Source organism: Tetrahymena thermophila (genome assembly GCF_000189635.1).
Source record: "Tetrahymena thermophila SB210 genomic scaffold scf_8254731, whole genome shotgun sequence".
In the NCBI taxonomy this organism is placed as follows: Eukaryota; Ciliophora; class Oligohymenophorea; order Hymenostomatida; family Tetrahymenidae; genus Tetrahymena; species Tetrahymena thermophila.
This window is the reverse complement of record NW_002476495.1, coordinates 54,574-73,898: the sequence shown is the minus strand read 5'-3', so window position 1 is coordinate 73,898 and position 19,325 is coordinate 54,574. Positions and strand designations below refer to the sequence as shown.

Sequence of the window (19,325 nt, the reverse complement as noted above, 5' to 3'; positions counted from 1 at the left end):
TAAATAAAAATCAATTAAACACTTACAAATAAGATTTGTTAATAAATAATTACATTTTCTGTAAACAATAACAAAGTAAAATGAATGATAATATATGATAGGCAATCTAAAATTATATTTCAGCTTATCTTTATTAGTAATATTTTAGTGATAAAAATTTATTGTTAACTAATAGCGAAGTTTTAGTATTTAGATATTCAAATTTACCAAAGTTTATATTTTTAGTTGTTTTTATTAGCTAAAAAGATAAGCTTTATTACAAGAATTAACTCTCGATGAGGATTTCATTATAAAGGAAATGAAATTCCTACCTGAAATACAGTAATTTTAGTAGAAGCAAGCTAAAAGAAAATCTTAATCAAGCAACCATAAAAGATTCTTAATTATTATTTACAATTTTAATAGATTGTATTTAACAGAAATTGAAGTTGATTATAAAAATGAAAAAATAACTTGTAGTATTTTTGATGAGATGGCAAGCAGAAAGTAAGAAATATGTTAATAAATATTTTGGTAAGGTAAACATTAGATGATGCTAAAGAAAGAATTGCTAATAATTAATCATAAGTTAGCGTTAAATAATCATATCATCATGTAGAAATAGTAATATTTAGTTGGGTCGAAGGGATTTGCATGCAAAATTTTAGTTAATGAAAAGACTCAGCAAATAATAAGTTCTTCTACGGTATCTGTGGAAATGTAAATTCAGTATTCTTAATTGAAAAGGATAATTAGACATTTTTCATTCCTATTTCTCTAAAATAGAATTCAGAAAATATTGATATTTATTTACCTCTCTGTTTATAATAATAAAATAATGGTGGAGACAAAAATGAGAGCTCTTTTTTGCATTAAGAAATAAGAAATTAATTAGATAAATTACAAACAAACAAAAATAAATTAGTTGATGATGAACTTCTGGTAGAAATTCACATAAATAAAGCTTTAACTTCAATATTCTTTCTTAGAATAAAATTTTTATATACAATATTTTTATTTAAAAAGCCAAGCTCAAAGAAGGTTCAATAAAAGTACTTAATTCAAAAGGTAATTTGATATTCCACAACAAGAATGTATGTAATATTTACTTTCTTTTAATTTACTTGCTACTCCTGAACTTATAGCTTTGTGGCTATTTAAATAAAACGATAAGAATTAACAAATATAAGCTTCATTCGAGATATTTAAGCTATTATTTTCTAATATATGCTTACTTTGTTCGTTGCTGGCTTGAATAGAAGCATTGAAAGTATTCTCTAAAAATCTTAGTATTCGCAAATAAATCTATCTAGATTCTGATTTTAAATTGCAATTCCCAAGTTACTTATCTACAATCATCTGATGGATATTTAAAATTTAAGCAACATAATTCCTCCAAATAAAGTTACTTCAAATTAATAACTTCCAAACAACAATCAAATAAATAATTTGATTTAAGCTCTATAATCCAATATACATTAAAAACCCTATCCTATCAATAATTAATCTAATAGCAAGTCTATGTTACAAATTTATTTTTGATATGATGAAATAATACAAATCAAATTCGGCATTTAAGTAGAAAAAAGTATTGGCGAGTAATAAAATAATAAGGTGGTAATGTACATAATTAAGTTCAAAGTATATAAATTACTTAATTTTTACCAAAATTATTTTTAAAATGATTTTATACCAATCGAAATATACAATATAAATGAGCATTAGATTTATTTATTTATTATTTTATGTGAATATTTCATTTAATAAAATTTAAGTCTGAAGTAGAATTACGTTTATGAGTTTATTTATGTTGAGGAGTATAACATTGAAATTAAGATGAATTAGAATTGAAAAAAGAGCTCTGTTTGAACATATTTTAGTACTAAGGCATTTAGTTATATATCGGCTCGTATGAAAAGTTAACTTCTTGATACATAATTTATTCTTATTGCTTTGAATTGTTTCCTTTTTGTAGCAAAGTCTTAGCTTTATCAATTTATATTTGGTTCAAGAAGAATGGAGATGTGGAAGCCTATGTGCTACTTCTAACGGAAGAGCTTAAGCTATTTTAATTGCTCTTAGATGATCTTGAGGTAAAGTTCTCAATTATATTATCTGTTTCAAGACGAAGATTGCTATTGTGAAATGAGCTTCTATTTTTGGTTCTTCTAAAATCTCTAGTCGTTAAAGATCCTTCTATATCTGCCAGGATAGGCATCAAAGCTTTTTTACGAGATGAGCCACTGCCACTAGTTTAATTTGGAGTAGTAAAGTAAGAAAGAATCTATTGGCTTGACTACTAGCTGATATTTTTATTGTGTTGCAATGTCTAAATAATATTAGCATTAGCTTTCTTTAGCCTTTGAGAGGAACTAGAATCCTCTGTTGTGTTTCCTATGTTTTTTTCTTGAGCTAATAAGATAAAATTTTTAAAGATCTCTTCTCCTTATTTGAATCCAAAGATAACTTTAAAAGTCAATTCGAATTTCTCAAATTTTGTTTCTATATCTGCAGTACTTTGTTAAAGCTTTTGAAGGAAAATTAAGTAGAGACGCTTGATTTCTTACTGTTCAATTTCATATTTTTATTGTTCTAAATTTTGCTAATTTTCTAAGATTTTAGGTAAAACATCCAAGAAGTCAATATCTTCTATATTCAGCACTTGCTTAATAGTTTATCTTTCTTAAAACTTTTCAATCATTTACTATTCATCATACACTTATTCCCATTGACTTCCATTTTGCATTTAAATTCCATCTACAATTTTAATTATTGGTCTAAGCACTTTTACATTCTCCTTCTTTATAATCTCTAGCTTATCTTTCATGAGCTACTTACGCTCTTTAAATTAATCTAAGAAGAGATTAAAATCTATGTGCTAAAGTCTTTTATCTCTAGAAATTTCTTCTTTGATTAAAATCTTTTATTTCTCAACCTCCTCTAAATCCAATTCAATTTTAGCTTTTTAAAAAATAAAATCTTTGCTTTCATCATCAAGAAATCTCGGAATATCTTGAGCAATAATGTCTACTTTTAATTTCTTTAGCAGTTTAATCAGCTCGCAGATGCTTCCTTTGTAACTGTTTAGATAAAATCGAATAAAATGCAATTAATGAATATCTTTCAACAAATAAATTTTTCATTTAGATAATAAAAATAATTAAAATATTACGAGGCAATACCAGTTTAAATCAATTTGAACAAAAAAACTTTAAATTAGTATTTGAGGTGAGATTTATCTTTTTTTTAGATGAGAATTTTCTTTTCTATGTCTTCTATTTTAAAGAATCTATCATCAATTTCATTTTAGAGTTATCTTATATTTTTTAATATTGCCATTTCTTCAACTTCTTTCATTTCTTATAGTTTCTTTTTTAAAAAAGAAGATTATTTATTATCTAAAATATGTTTCTAATTAATTACAGATTGTTTTTTATCAATTGTATAATTTCCTCTATAAGGTTATCCCAACGAATATCCTTTTCTTGAAATTGAGCTCATAACTGCATTTCTCAGCATCATTTGCTAGTTCTCTAGTTCTTCATACTTTTTTTTAACTGCAACTTATTAGTGCTAAAGTTATTTAATTTCTTGGTGCATGTTGTTAATACTAATTCTCAGATCTCCAACTTGAAGCTTTTTCTGTCTTAAATCTTAACTCAGCTTTTAATATTTCTCCACAAATAAGTCATTTAAATACTAATAATTTAGCTTATCTCTTTCCATAGCTTATATTTCCTTATCAAGCTCAGGATTCTTCTCAAATTACTTTCTATTATATTTAATTTAAATATCAATCAATCATCTTAATCTAAACAAACAAACAAACATTCTTAAATTAAAATTTAAAAATATTTTTTTATAAAATTTTCTAATTTTATTTTTATCATAAAATCGTTGTTTTATGGTTTTTTAATTTGAATACCTTCAATCCCAATTGATTAAGGCCCACACACCTACCCTTAAATTTTATATTTAACTGAGGACCTTAATTAAGATGGTTTTTTTGAAATTTCTAATTTAGTTTTAATTGAAGAAAGTATTTCGCATTATAAAAATTCATATTGATTTATAAATGATAAAAGTTATTTAGAAATATTGAAAAGCTAAATAAATGTTAATGAATTATCATTATTTATTTAGATAGTTAGTAATTTATGAATAGTTATTTAATTTTACTTGTTGTCAATAAGCTTTTTATAAAGCCAGTCATAATTTACTATAAAATCTGACTTTCTCATAGTTGTATTAACTATCTTGAAGGAGTTTATTGTGTCGCTGGTCTTTGAATCTAATTGCTTGTTTCTAAGTAAAATGTCGTTTTCTACTTTTTTCTGCAAGTTCATTCCTCTGTTCATTTTATTATAGATAACATTATTTATAATGTGCTTATTTAGCTCAAATTTTTAGGCATCTACACTCTACTTAATAATTTTAACATTCTTTTTATTAACTTTTTCTTCACTTTTAACTCTATGATTTGTATTCACTGAAATACTTCTTTATAGTTGACGGTGGCTATTATGAATGATATCCTCCTTTATCTCATCGATCCAAGTTTCACCACCTTCTAACTCTTCCCCTTCAAGTTCTTCATTTTATTCAGTTATCTTTGAAATTTGGTTTTCTTCATTTAATTCATTGGTTTATTACTGAACATAACTCATTTTTTTCTTTCTCTATTTAGAATCACTCTTATCCTAATAAGCTGATTAAACTAAAGGGAAAAAAAAAAATTGAAAGTAGAAATAGTCTAATTATAAAAAAAACAAATTAACCATTGTCATTCAATATTGAGTTAATTATATTTTCAGAGAGTTCAGGATCTTCTGGCTGCTTAGCAGTGATGAATTTGTTCCTTTCGATTTATTTATTATTGCTTTTAATGATGTCTTCGATTGATTCCTCCTTTTTAATTGAATTACTATCTGAATTAATCCAATGCGCCTCTTAGAGTTAGTTAAAACAGAAATAAATTTAGATAAATATATTAATTTCTATTATTTAATAATGATATAAAATTATTTTTACTCTTTTCTTATGACCAAGTATCTAACGATTCTATAACTATCTTTTCATTAATTATATTATCCAAAGGCTCACCAAAATCAGAATCAATTGCAGTCAACTCTTAAACTTTAAATTAAATAGATTTTTTGCTTTTATTTGTTCGAGTTACCATCAAGCTTTTGGAATTCTTCAGTTATTCTTTTTAAGATTTAGCTCCTTCATCTGGCTTTGTTTATATAATATTAATTCTAATTTATTTTTTAATTTGCTTTAAAGGACTTAAAATCCCATTTTGAGTCTACATGTATGGGTCAATTAATTAATTAATTAATTAATTTTGTTAGGTCTACTTTGTAAATCTCTTCCAAATAAAACTAAATTGAATGTTAATTTTTGCAGTTTAACTTAATTTTAATCATTCTATTAACTTTACCTATCAATATTTAATATCCATAAAAAACAAAACTTATTAAGCTTTTTCATTCTTCAAATACAACCCCTAAAAAAAATAAATATGAAATTCTTTAAATTTTCTGTAAAAAAAATTTTTTCCGAAATAGACAAAAATTTAGTCATTCAATCTTGCTTAATTCATAATTTAAAGCTCATTTATAACTTTTTTGTGTGTTATTCGTAAAATTAAATAGAAATATTTAGCTAATATGAAGGGATGGATATCTCAAAATAAAATAAATTTTATTCAATAAAAATGTTAAAGAGTATTTTTTTAATTTTTAAATTAATTAAAAATACTTTAAGTAAATTTTATTATGAATTAAATTTATATATTTGAATATATTAATTATCATTTTTAATAAACATTATGATTAAAACTAAGAGAAAAATAAATTATTAGCTTTCAGTTCTAAAATTTCTAGATATTTATATAAATTGATCAATAAAAAGATAGATAGATACTCAAAATGATATTTATAAAATTTATTTTATTTTTAAAATTATTATAAAAGTAAAAAAAATAATTTTTTTTAAAATTTGAATATAAAACTGAATAAAATTCTGTTTCATAAATTTATTAAAATTAAATCATTTGGTATTATGAATTTTTATACTGTGATTAGAATTTTTTTTATATTTCAATATGTTAAAAGTAATTAAAAAACAATTTATTTCTATTAATTATTTTTATAAATAAATTATTTCCATTTTTACCTAACTTGTCATTTCTTATAAGTTAAAGTATAAATAAATAAATAAATAAATAAATAAATAAATAAATAAATAACATCTAATTAATTGTTTGTAGTAGTACTTTTTCAAATTTATTTTTTAATTAAAATGATGGATCCATGCATATATAAATATTTTTAATAAGCATTAATTATTGATTCAATAAAAATCAATTAATTGTGTTTCTTATAATCATATCATATAAATAATAATGTATTTTATCATTTCAATACATTTAATTCAATAAAAAATATTGCTACAATTATTTTAAACCAGTTTATTTATCTTAGCTAATAAATAGTCAAAAAATTAATAAAATAATTTAATAATCAAAATAAAATTTATTGGTTCATTTACTTATTATAATTTAAAATAATTAATTAAAGATGTGTCGATATATCATCGAAATTCTATGTTTGATTTTTAAAACATCTATATAGAATCATATACGGTAAAGGTTCATATATTAAGACCACCTCGATTTCAGTTTAGATGTTACTTACGTTATTTATGTATGTATCCAGTCAGCGGAATTTCAATACCTGGATTAGCAAAATATGATGAGGATTTACATTATTTAATTTATTTTTGGTAAATGATATAAAAATTTTCTATAAGTCTAAATTCATATTATATTTTTAAAACATTTAATAATAATATCAAAAACTGTTGTTAAATAAATGATTTGATTTTAATTAATTTTAGTTTTTTGTAATCTAAGGAAATAAATAATATCTTCTCAATCTATTAATTAATTTACTTTATTTACATTCTATTTTAACTTACTTGATTAGATTTTAGTTAGGATCATCGTCTTTAATGCAATTAATTTTAATCAAAGAATTGTTAAATTATTTGGGTTATTAAAATTAATTAAAACTAAATGCAAAAAAAAATGTTTGCAAATATTTATTTGTTAAAATATAAAGAGAAATTAATTAATTAATTAGGGATTCAAAACCTTATTATTATTTTTTAACAAATATATAAATTTGTTTAATACATAGATTATAAATTTTTAAATTATATTTATCCTTCAAATCATCTTCAGAACATAGATTCTTGTAATTCTTATTGTAAGAAGGAGTATCTAGGAGCATCCAAACCGAAAGCACAAGCGTTTTAGAAGGTGTTGTTGTAGATCTTACCACCAACTAAAGCGTGTTGGGAACAGAGATTTGTGTAATTTTTGGAGATGGGGAAGGTGCAGTTCAAGATAGCGAAAGTGTGGTTTTATTACAAAGGATAGTAATATTAGAGACCATTTACGTAAGCGTTTTAATTGTAGTAGAGAGGAATGGTAGCTTGGACGTCGGCATTGTTTGTGACATTTTAGGCAATGAAGTCAAAAACGTAGCTTCCATTGACACCTCTGAATCTTCCGTAGCTGGGTCCAGCTCTGGGACAGGTGTAATTGTAGTTGGTGTTGTTGAAATTCCAGAAACTTCTAGCACAACCAAGTTGAGAGCATTCGTTAGCTACGTTCATGTTGTAAATTTAGCATGAAGCAACAGCTAATAAGAGAGCTAAAGTAATTAAGGCTTTCATTTATTTATTTGTCTTTATTTAATATTTTTGATTATCTATTTTTTGAATTATTATTTATTATTATTTTTTTTCCACTCAAATGAAATTAAAAGTGTTAAATTTCTTTGTTTGTTCCTATAACATAATGACCTTAAATTATTTATTTATTTGAGGTGACCAAAAAAAAAATTAATTAAAATAACAAATCACTTTCTTTGAAGGAAAAATATTATGGTTATAAGGATAAATACAAATTTTTATTATAAAACAAATAAATAAATATATATATATAACCTTAAAGATTTTCTATTTTCTTTGAGCAGTTTATATAAATTTCAACAGAAAATAAATATAAATATGAAGTAGTGAATTTTTATTTTTAAACTATTTTTAAAAGAAATTTTATTAATTTTAGCAATAATTAAATATTTAATTGTAATCGATGTTAGTATTTTAATGGAAATAATTGTTTATTTAATTTCTGCATTTATTTTAAACTGAATATATTTTCTTTTTAAATAATGTAAGCTCTTAAAACATACTCTGTTTCCACTAATTTAATAAATAATTAAAAAACTCATCTAATTCATTCATTCATTCATTATTAGATATTTTTAGGATAATCTAAAGAATGAAATAAGTTTATCATAAAAATAAAGCTTTTGTATAATTTTAAATATTTTCATCATTTAATAATGAAAAAAATTAAAATAAAATATTTTTTAACTTCTTAAAATGAATAAAAACTTTCATTTTTATTTCTTGCAACCTTAAAATATAAAATAGTTAAATTAATTGAAAAATTTTCTTTAAAATTTGCTTCTCAAAAATAAAATATAAATTTGATTTAATATTCTCAAAAATAATTGGATATTACGTAATATAAAAAAAAACCATAAGAGGTAATCAAATAATTCATAGTTTACCAAAACGAAAAAATTCAGAAAAATTTCCATTTGTAGCCAACTCAGTATGCAATTTTAAAGATAATATTCAAATTATTTGATGTATTTTAGTTTAAGCATTACCTAATTCTTTATTGCTAACATGTACTCATTTCAAAATAAAGTTAAGATTATTTTTTAGACATAAATAATTATGTAAATATTCTAAAAAAATATTTCTTTTTGCAAGAAAAAGTTTTACTAAAATATTTAAAAATATAAAAAAACTACTCTATATTATAAATACATATATTTGCTTATTATTGATATCAGAAAATTTGTTATAATTTGATTAAGCAACAAAAAAGTTAAAAACAACTCTCAAAAATTTGAAAAGAAGCAATTCTGCAAATTTTTATTGACTGTAAAAAATAATTTTTAGCTGGATTTCTCTTAAATTGAATTGCTAAGTAATACCATAAAGAGATAGATAAATAAATATATTGATTATGGAGACATTTATTGGTTTAAAGTAAATGTTATGCAATTTGTATATTGTTTTTGTCTGTTATATATCAGAAAATAAATAAAAATTTACAATAGATAGGCAGAACATATTAAAATATATTAAACTCTAAATTTTTTCTTTTTTCTGATGCTCCACTAACCAAAAATAAAATTAGATCTTATTCACCTTATTTCCTTATTCATTGTAAGCTTAATCTTTCTCAATATTAGTTGTAAATATCAACTACCATATTCTATTTGTTGTAAATATTCTTAGACTTACTTATTAAATAATATTTTTACAAATAACCAAAACCGTTGACAAGTTAATAAATTTATGAATTTTAGATGATAAACTCTTTTTCCTTAAAAATCCAAATAAAAGACTATGATTTTTTTTGTAAAAAAGAGCATATATTACTGTGAACATTATGTTATTTAGCTTCTTATAATTTTTTTTATGTTTAAGATGGATAAAAATAAATAATGATTTAACTAAATTACAATTAAAACAAATAAATTGTAAAAAAAGCCATACTTTCATCTTATTTATTTCATTTGAATTAATTAAATTACTCTAAAGTATGTTTATTTAATAAGCTTTAAATTTTTTTACTTATAATTTATTGATTTTTTGTTTTTCAAATTTAATACTAAATTCTAGATTAATTATTTTACAGTAAAAAATAAGAAATAATAAGTATTTCTAAGAGATTTTAAATAAAATTTGCATCAGCAATAATTTAAATGAGAAAAAATTTAGAATAAAAATCATGTAAATAAATAAATAAATAAATTTATCAACAAAAAATTCTAAAAATTCATTTGAAAATTTTTTTTAATTTATTTTTGAGACATATAAACTATTTCAAAGATTGGAAATATTAATTAAATTATTGAATAATTTTATAAATGAAATTAATTATTAATATAATTTGCTTATGAATCTTTATTAGGGACTTTTAGTGTAAATAAATTTGATATTTTTAATGTTTGTATTTATTTTAAAAATAATAAGGATTGAAAAATAAAAGTATAATTTAAATTTATTTATATGTTAAAATTTATTTATTTATTTATTTAATAATTTTAAAAATAAACAAACAAATAAACTGAATTAAATATATTTAAAAACACAAAATTTAATTTAACTAAAAAAATTGCTTATTTATTAAATTATATCAAATTTAAAGTAATAAGCAAGCAATTTTTTAAATCAGTAAAATTAATAAAAAATATATTTAAGTATATTTTATTCTTATTGAATTAATCTAAATATTTTCAGCTATTTATTTATCATGATAAAATTTTCTTGTAAATATTATTTAATAGGATTCTTTTGCTTATATATTTGGTGAGGATAAAGTTTTGATTGATATAAATTTTTTAAAAAAATAATAATAGTATTTATAAATTGATTGTTTAATCTATTAACAAAAAATCTTAAAAGAGATTTTTTTGGTCTATCCTTTATTTATTTTTGATCAAACTAGATTTTTTTTATTTAATATGATTTAATTATTAATTTTATTTATTTAACTATTAATTCATTTTTTTATTGGCAAAATAAATTAATTTTGGGTTTTAAATACTTAAATTATTTGATTATAATAAAAACTACGTAAAAGAATTGAAAATCATTTTAAAGATAATATTTGATAGTTTTATAAAATATATTTATTAGAAAGCTATTAAATAAATTAAATTAATTTTTAAATGTTAATCAATATTTATTTTATAGTTTTTTATGAAATTAGTATTATTTAGTTTTTGAAATTTGATAGATAATTAATTACTTTCTTTACTAGAAAAAAACAATACAATAATTTATTTGTAATTTATTAATAAATATCAACAAAAATTTAAATAAAATATGTTTTTTCTTGTATAATTTTGAAATTTTATTTTAATTTGAAAGTTCTTAAATAATACAAAAGTATTAAAAAAGAGTTTTTTTGTTTATTTTGTTTGTATTCATTTTTTCTATAATAATTTATTTATTTTAGTTAATCTTGTCAAAATAGCAATTAAGTTTAAATCAAAGTAGAATTTAAATTTATAACAATAAAAGTAATAAAGACATTTTCTATATTTATTTATTTATTTAGCTTATTTGTTTTTACATTTTGATGCATTATAGTTATAGATATATTAGCAAATAATACTATGGAATATAACAAAGAAATTAAATTTTACAACATTAAATATCACAATTACTTTTTGGTACTAGATTTACTAACAATTTATGAGACAAAAGAAATAACCACTATCCTGTTTAAAGGATGGATATTTATATAATTAAAGTGCAAAATTAACTATATTGAGGGAATTTACAAAATTAATTGGGTTAGATATGATAATTAAATGAATTCACTATTACAATCAAATTATTCTTATTAGTAAATGCACAAAATGTGCGTACAACATTCGATTATTATTATTATTTGACTGCCTATAAAAAAATCTAAAAAACAGCGAATTACTATTTGGTATTTTTTGATTATTACTTTTTGCTTATAAATAAACAATCAAATTATAAGATAATTAATTAATTAATTAAATATAAAAATATTAATTAAAGAAAGTTTAGTAAATACTTGCTTATTAATTTTTCTGATATGGCTGGAACTTGTTTGAAAACAATTCTCGTAATTTGTGCTTTGGTCACAATTGCTGCTGGTGGAGTAGGATTATATTTCACCCTCACATAATTAAATGGGTATAAAGAATTATGGTCCTAAGTAAATCCTGATGTGGATAAATATGCTATGTATTCGTTATGTGGATTCACAGGAGTGACTATTTTAACAGGTTTAATCAGTTTGATTGGTGTTCTTAAAAGAAATAGATGCTTACTCCTTATATTTAACATTCTCGCAATCGTTTTGTTGGGTTTATTCGTAGCAATTGGAGTTTTTATCACTATTTATACCAACAATCAGTTCTAAGATATTAAAAACATCACTAACTGCAATAATGCTCCTAGCGATTACAACTGGTTATAGTAATCAAATGAATTTTACTAAAAGGTTGGTATCTTATTTTGCACATAACTATGTAAATGCTATGTTTAAAATGTATAAGACTTCCCTCCCTCAACTTTTGACAGTAAATTTTATTAAAATTCTCATCTTTATTCGTTTTAAAACCATTAAATTAGAAATAATTTAAAAAAAAAAAATATGAAAAAAAAAGATATTTTTTATGGCTTAGAAAAGCAAATAAATAAATAAATATATTTCTCAACTAAAATATTGTTTTTTTAATGAAATTGATTGATAAAATTAAAAAAAATGAATTTTGTATAAAATTAATAAATGATTTTAATTAATTAATATGTAGATAAATCTGTAGCAACTATTCCTAGTTAAGGTACAACTCAAATCTAAGTGTGTCCTTATGCAAAATAAGAAACTTAATACGACTAATATCTTTCCTTAGTCTAATTCCTTGAAAATAAATTTGAATGCTCAGGTATCTGCGATCCTGTTCCTTATTACGTCTTCACTGACATTAATAGAGGTCCACCTACTTATACTAGCGGATGCAAGCAAAGAGTTTAAGACTTTTTTGAAAAGTATGGTAATATAGTTAGAGTAGTGGCTTTTTCAATTGGTGGTTTCTTTTTCCTTTAAATTATCTTAGCTATTTGGTTGTGTTGCATTAAAAAATCAAATGGAGAAAACGACTACTACTCCAGATTAGCTTAATATTGATCCTGATTAGTTTTTGTTATAAAAGAAATATATTTTCTTTAAATTTTAATAAATAGAAAATCTAATAATTTCTCAATTCTATCATTTTTAAGTACAATTCTAATAGAAAGAGAAGCACTATTAATAATTTAACCACCTCTCAATCTACTACATGCATAAATAAAACTCTAACTATATGTTTTCTTGTTAAATAATCTTTAAAACAATACATTTATTTAATTAATAAAATATTCTAAATTGATTCAATTATTTCATTTTTATTCTACTAACAGATTGAATATTTATTTTGAATACTTTTATTTTCTATATTGATCAGTCTGAATCAAATTTTAATCTTAATAAACTAAATTGTTATTATTAACTTAATCTCTTTCAAATAGATTAGAAACATATTGATTTTATCCTATTTTTTAGAATTGATTTTTAAAAATAAAGTTTTAAAGAGTTTTTTTATAAACAAATCATCAAAAAAACATTATTTACTTTAAACAAACAAACAAACAAATAAGTAAAATTTATTTATTTATTAAATAAAACTCTTCGAGTATTTCAAAGAAAGCGATATATAATAAATATTTAATCTAAAAATAGAAATAATAGTGGTATTTTGTAAGAGTATAAAATATATTCATTCATATCTGAAGATTGAAATATCAAATAATTTAATTAATTATTTAGATTAATATGAAAGTATAATTTCATAATATCTATAAAAATGATTGATAATTTAAATAATAAAAATCTACCATAATTACAAAAAATTCAAATCTATATATCAATATATATATTAACCAATTATTAAAAAAATTACTTTAAAAATTTCAACAGATTTAGTTGAACTCAAAGGTATATGATATAATTAGCAGAGAATTAAACATTTTATAAATAAACATAGTAAACTAATATTATATTCTTGTAGAAGTAAGTAGATAGAGATGTACTAAATTGTTTAAAGATTATTTTTTTAATTCCATATGATCTATTTTACATTTAAAATTAATAAAGCGAATTATTTTAAAAATAATAAAATTATTAATGCTAAAGGGGAATGTAAAAATGTTATTTTTTATTTAACTACTACTAATGCTTTGCTGCTATATTGTAGATTTAAGGAAATTAGTTAAATTTAATTTTTAAAAATGAATAGACTAAATTACTAACTTTTCAAATGAGCCTTTATTAATTGATTGAACAATTAAATGAATTAACATTGAATGAAAGAATCAAGATTGATAGATAGATAAATAGATAGATAGATAGATAGATTTGATAGAAAAAAAAAGAAAGAAATTTGGATTCTTTGGAAAATCTTAACCAGAAATAATAAATTAATTAATTATTTATTTAAATAAACAAATAAATATAAATTAAGGCAATAGTTAATAGCAGAGTTATTGATATTTACATAGTTTTAGAGAATCATTTTTTAGATACGTTCATAGTAAAATGTATACGATTATAGCTAGAGCAAAAAATCTCAAAGGTAGAGATTAGAAATTACCCAGATTGCTAGTCACTGGTTGTGCAGGCTCAATAGGATAGATGATGGAAAACGTTTTTATGACTATTTTTGATTACGATTTAGTTGGAGTTGATAGAAGTAATAGAATTCAATACAGTTTTCCACTCAAGGATGATATTTTAGGGTCTCAATACCACAAATTTGATTATATCTATTAAAACGAAGAGTTTTGTAAAAATGTTTTGAGTGATAAATTGATTGAGAAAGTGGCTCACTTGGCAGAAGTTTCAAGAGAAGAAGCCAATCACGATTATAATCTAGCCAAAAAATATAATGTTGAAGGAACTAGGCTTCTTGTTTAAAATATTAAAGATCACTGCGATTTAAGCAAAATGCACATCTTCTTCAGATCAGATATGAGTGTCTATGGTGACAGAACTGATAATCCTTTAATTAAGGTCACTGACACTCCAAAGCCTAATCCTCTCGATTACTATGCTCTCACTAAATTGGAAGCTGAAAACATTATTAAAGAATCTGGTATTCCCTACACAATTTTGAGATTCGCACCCATTTGCGGTAATACTTTATAGCTTTAAGCCAAAACTTTTAAACACATCAAATTGTTCTTTCAAAATCTTATTAGAAAAATGATTTTAGAATAGAATAAAATTTTTTTAAAAGAAATATATTTATAGAATTATTTATTTATTTTAATCTGAGCTATTCATAATAAAGACAAATCTATCTAATTAAATAAATAAATAATGAAATTTCTGCTTATCTATTTTTTATTTATATGAAATTTATTATATTTATAGATCATTTAACATAGTGGGTAGATCTTCATCCTAGTTACTTTTATTTCGGATTGGATTAAAAAATAGAATGGATTACTGCTAGAGATGCTGCTAAAGCAATTAGATAAGGTATTTATAAATCAAATCTAATTGATAAGTAAACTTATAACATTGGTGGTGGCTCTAAGTTAGTTATGAGACATAGAAATTTCATGAAAGAACTTCTTAATGCCAGAGGTGTTATGATTGAGAATACTATAGATTTAGATCCTAGAGCTTTCCCTAATGTTAATTTATATGGTGGTATTTATGAGGATTCAGATTATTCTAATAGTGTTTTAGGTTATAGAATGCAACCCATCGACACAGCATACTTGAGATAATTATATAGATATCCCTTCTTTATGAAATGGATCAATAAGCGTATACCCTATAAATATATTATTAATTAGCACTACAAAACTTCTGACATTTTCTAGTCAGTTCTCAATGAAGATGACGAATTCGTATCTATTTATTTTGATAAATCCAAAGTTTTACCAAAAGACAAGGCTCTTGAAAAATTAGAAAATGAATTAGCTGTTGAATAGGATGAAATAGATCTTTAAAAAAGGCTATTAAGAAATGCCCAAAAGAAAGCTAAAGCTGACTTTATTGAAGCTTGTAAATAGAGAGACATTAGGGAAGCCATCGAAAAGAAATGGCGTATAAAGAGATAAGAACTCATTGCTAATGGTTTAAATCCTGAATCAATTAACTTAGATGAAGTAGAAAAACTTGAAGCTGAAGACTAACTGAGAAGAAAGGAAGCAGGAGAAACAGAAGAAGAGAAAAAAGAAGAAAAGACAGAATTAACAGAAGAAGAAAAGTAAAGATTATAAGAATAGTTAGAAGACGAAGAAGAAAGAGAAAAGTCTTTTAACTTTTGAGTCAGTTATTTAACTTGTAAATTTGTAAATTACCCTTATCTCTCTCTCAATCTCTCTCAACTAATTGTAGATAAGTAAAAGAAATAAATAAATAAATTAGTAAATAAATAAACTAAAGAGTAAATAAAGATATTTAAATAATAATTATTAAAAAGCAAACCATTAAAGAAAGAGCATATGTGTAAGTTAGTAAGTAAGTAAGTAAATAAGTAGTATCATCACTTTATAGCTTTCTTAAATAATCAAAGAAAGCTAGCAAAATAAATAAATAAACAGACAAAACAAACAAATCATTTTTTATTTATTGCTAGTAATATTTAAAATAAACTATTTAGAAATAAATACCAATCAATTTGATAAAAATAAATAAAAAAAGTAATTTAATATATTTATAATTCCTTAGTAAAATCCATTTTATTTTTAATGTAATATATCTAATCTAATCCTTTTAATTAATAATAAGGCTAGACAGACAAATATCATTTATTAGTATTAAAATTATTATTATTTTCTTATTGATATTTTTATTTCACTTTTAAAATAAAAAAATTTGTAAATTAATTTTTAGATTTGGAAAAAGCAAAAGATTATATTCCAAAAATTAGTCATTTTAAGTCTAAAATAATTATTTATTTCAATCATTTAAATCATCTGGAGGGCAGATCAAAAATATTCATCCCTTCTCTAGCTTTAGTTTATGGTTAGATGCTTTCAAGTTCACTAAGGGAGTTTATTTTTACCCTGCTTGACTATCTTGTTTATCTTTTTCCTTGAATAGTTTAATTTCATTTATTATATATATAAGAAAAAGTGAACTACATCACACCTGTCCTGTGTGCACTATTTTAAAAAAAATTATTCTCTTTATTGATAAAGTTGTTCAATTAATATTTTTTATGTTTCCTCTCACTGGGTTAAACTATATAGCATATAGATTTAAGTAATTTATTCAAAGCAAAATTATTTTGTAAAAAAACATTGTTGTTTGAAAAATTGAAAAATAAACATACATAATACATAGAAATATATATGAATAATTTATCTAATAGAAATATTTTAAACTAGTTTTTATTTGTAATTTTTGTTAATTATATAAAATATTTATTTTAATTTATTTAGTGATTTCTTTACAAAGTAAAATTGAATAAATAATATTTTAAGCTCAAACTAATTTTGATAGTCTTTAAGAATTTTATAAAATATTATTATCTCATAATTCAATAAATTCTATTTTATATTTTTAATGGTCATTTATAGTAATATCTTTATTTACATCATTATCCATCGTTTCATCATGTTAACCGTATTCAGTTAATTGTTCATCTTTTTATTATGATAAATTATTGAAATCTTCTTCTTCTTATTTAAATATATTATAATTATTTTCGTTGTTTTGGCTAGGAAAAGGAATGCCAAAATCTGCTTCAGAGCTCTCTATTTTTAAATATATAAAAAATGATTAATCTATTGATATTTGCAAGTAATGAAAAATGAATTTACATCTGCTTAGAGCTCTTAGATTCTAAGCGTTTAATTTAGAATTATTTTTTGATTAGTTTAAACTTTTATTGAATAATATTTAGCTATTTAATTCTTATTTTTTAATTCTTTTTGACTTAATTTAACATTTTTATTGAATCCTATTTTATTTCTTGATTTATTTGAATTTTGTCTCATATTTAGACAAAAGCTATACTAAGCTGCTAACCAAATTTTAATTCTAGTTGCTAAGCAAGGATTTTTGAGTTGTTAGAACTATTTCGCTTTACAAAAAGCTTATTATTTTTTCCATTTTTTCCATTTTATTTGCAAATCTTCTTCTACTTATTAAGCACTTTTTTTAATTATGTTAATTATTAATTATTTTAATAGAAATAGAAAAATAGCTTTGTAAATATTATTTAATTAATGATGGCTTATTAAATCTGAAGCAGTTCTCTACAATAAAAATTTTTGAAATAATTGGCTTAAGCACAAACAACAAAGAATTTGCACAAGCAAGATACATTAACAAAATATACAAAATTATTAGCAAACTAATTAATTAATTAATTAATAAATTTATTTGTTTATTTGTTTGAATCTAAATATAATTTTAAATCATTCTATTAAATTATCTTAATTTCTACATTTATTACTTATTCTTGAAAGAATATGAGTATTTTTAAAAATGAAGGTTTTGCCATACTTGCTGCTATAGGGATGAGCTTAGGAGGATACTTGTTCTATAAAAATACTTAAAAAAATCAAATAAAAGAAGATGAGGCTAATTAGGAATAATTAGACGAATTAATTGATAGATAAAGAATGTTAAATATATTGAATTCAATAAGATATAAAATGAAATATTATCATAGATTGGCTTAAAGTGTTAACAGATAAATGGAAGGAAAAACTGAATAGTTTAAATAAACCGCTCGTCAACAGTTTTTTGAAAAATTTACATAAAATGATTACAAAATAATAGTGAAGAATATTTGTTAATACGAATATGGTGTTTCTTATGAAGACTTCAGCGATAGTCTAGAGTATTACGCTTATAAAAAAGACGAAGAGATAGTTAAAATAGATGACTTGATAGAAAATGAGTTTAAATAAAATCTTTAAGGTATTAAAACTGTTTTATCACCAAGCAATTATCTATTGACAAATATTGATAAGTAAACTGCGAAAGAAATCTTCAAAGAAATTTATTGTTTTAAATTCTACTTAATAGTGTAAAAAGTTAAAGAATATCTTAAAACTAATACTAAAATAGTTGAAAACGAAGATTTTTATAAGCAATTTGAGAACATTTACAAGATTATCGACGATAAATTGAAAGAGTTCTTGCTTATCGATTAAATCGATGCATAAAATAGAAACTTTAATTGTTTCTTTGAATTATTAGTTTATTATTGTGAAGATGACCTTAACTACTCTCATTTTATAAGAGAGATGGAAATTTAGTCCATCCTTCTTTTTGAAAGAATCCTTAATCAAAATGATGATATTGACCTTAAATACATAAAAAACTAGTTTAAGAATCTTTGAACATGCAGGCTATGCATGGTTAAATTATTTATTTATTTATTATTTGTATCAATCAACTAAAATCGCATAGCAATTATATTATAAACAATATTTCCTATAAACACTGTTATATCAATTAATTTATTTGATCTAAATTAATTATTAATTATTTATATTTTAAAAAATCAATTTAATCATTTTTAATTAAATTTAAGTTTAAGAAATTAGCTTAATCATTTTCATACTTTAAATAATTAAATTATGTTTAAAATAAAAATATATTATTATAATTCATTCATTCAAAGAATAAT

At 21.7% G+C, this 19,325-nt stretch overlaps 7 protein-coding genes across 7 annotated transcripts; 4 read left to right on the top strand and 3 right to left on the bottom strand. All coding sequences in view use genetic code 6, as the record gives it.

The window, feature by feature from the left end:
- Positions 1-298: 298 nt before the first annotated feature.
- TTHERM_00592880 (hypothetical protein) lies at positions 299-1,234 on the top strand (the record flags this gene model as incomplete). The annotated part of the gene is made up of 2 exons (XM_001011647.2): positions 299-699; positions 766-1,234. The coding sequence occupies 2 exons, from the start codon at positions 299-301 to the stop codon at positions 1,232-1,234; spliced, it is 870 nt and encodes a 289-aa protein (XP_001011647.2).
- A 501-nt stretch (positions 1,235-1,735) lies between these two features.
- Positions 1,736-5,058, bottom strand: TTHERM_00592870 (hypothetical protein; the record flags this gene model as incomplete). The annotated part of the gene is made up of 6 exons (XM_001011646.2): positions 1,736-3,059; positions 3,152-3,348; positions 3,403-3,751; positions 4,159-4,696; positions 4,758-4,887; positions 5,011-5,058. The coding sequence occupies 6 exons, from the start codon at positions 5,056-5,058 to the stop codon at positions 1,736-1,738; spliced, it is 2,586 nt and encodes an 861-aa protein (XP_001011646.2).
- Positions 5,059-7,224: 2,166 nt separating this feature from the next.
- Positions 7,225-7,785, bottom strand: TTHERM_00592860 (hypothetical protein; the record flags this gene model as incomplete). Its single annotated transcript, XM_001011645.2, has 1 exon — positions 7,225-7,785. The coding sequence occupies exon 1, from the start codon at positions 7,723-7,725 to the stop codon at positions 7,225-7,227; it is 501 nt and encodes a 166-aa protein (XP_001011645.1). The 5' UTR covers positions 7,726-7,785.
- Positions 7,786-11,668: 3,883 nt separating this feature from the next.
- On the top strand, positions 11,669-12,811 carry TTHERM_00592840 (tetraspanin family protein; the record flags this gene model as incomplete). The annotated part of the gene is made up of 2 exons (XM_001011643.4): positions 11,669-12,203; positions 12,438-12,811. Exons 1-2 carry the CDS (start codon positions 11,714-11,716, stop codon positions 12,809-12,811), a joined length of 864 nt encoding a protein of 287 aa, XP_001011643.3. The 5' UTR covers positions 11,669-11,713.
- A 1,446-nt stretch (positions 12,812-14,257) lies between these two features.
- TTHERM_00592830 (NAD-dependent epimerase/dehydratase) lies at positions 14,258-16,002 on the top strand (the record flags this gene model as incomplete). Its single annotated transcript, XM_001011642.3, has 2 exons — positions 14,258-14,852; positions 15,095-16,002. 2 exons carry the CDS (start codon positions 14,258-14,260, stop codon positions 16,000-16,002), a joined length of 1,503 nt encoding a protein of 500 aa, XP_001011642.1.
- Positions 16,003-17,212: 1,210 nt separating this feature from the next.
- Positions 17,213-17,803, bottom strand: TTHERM_00592820 (hypothetical protein; the record flags this gene model as incomplete). The annotated part of the gene is made up of 2 exons (XM_001011641.2): positions 17,213-17,436; positions 17,503-17,803. The coding sequence occupies 2 exons, from the start codon at positions 17,801-17,803 to the stop codon at positions 17,213-17,215; spliced, it is 525 nt and encodes a 174-aa protein (XP_001011641.2).
- A 353-nt stretch (positions 17,804-18,156) lies between these two features.
- Positions 18,157-19,035, top strand: TTHERM_00592810 (hypothetical protein; the record flags this gene model as incomplete). Its single annotated transcript, XM_001011640.3, has 1 exon — positions 18,157-19,035. The coding sequence occupies one exon, from the start codon at positions 18,157-18,159 to the stop codon at positions 19,033-19,035; it is 879 nt and encodes a 292-aa protein (XP_001011640.1).
- Positions 19,036-19,325: the final 290 nt, after the last annotated feature.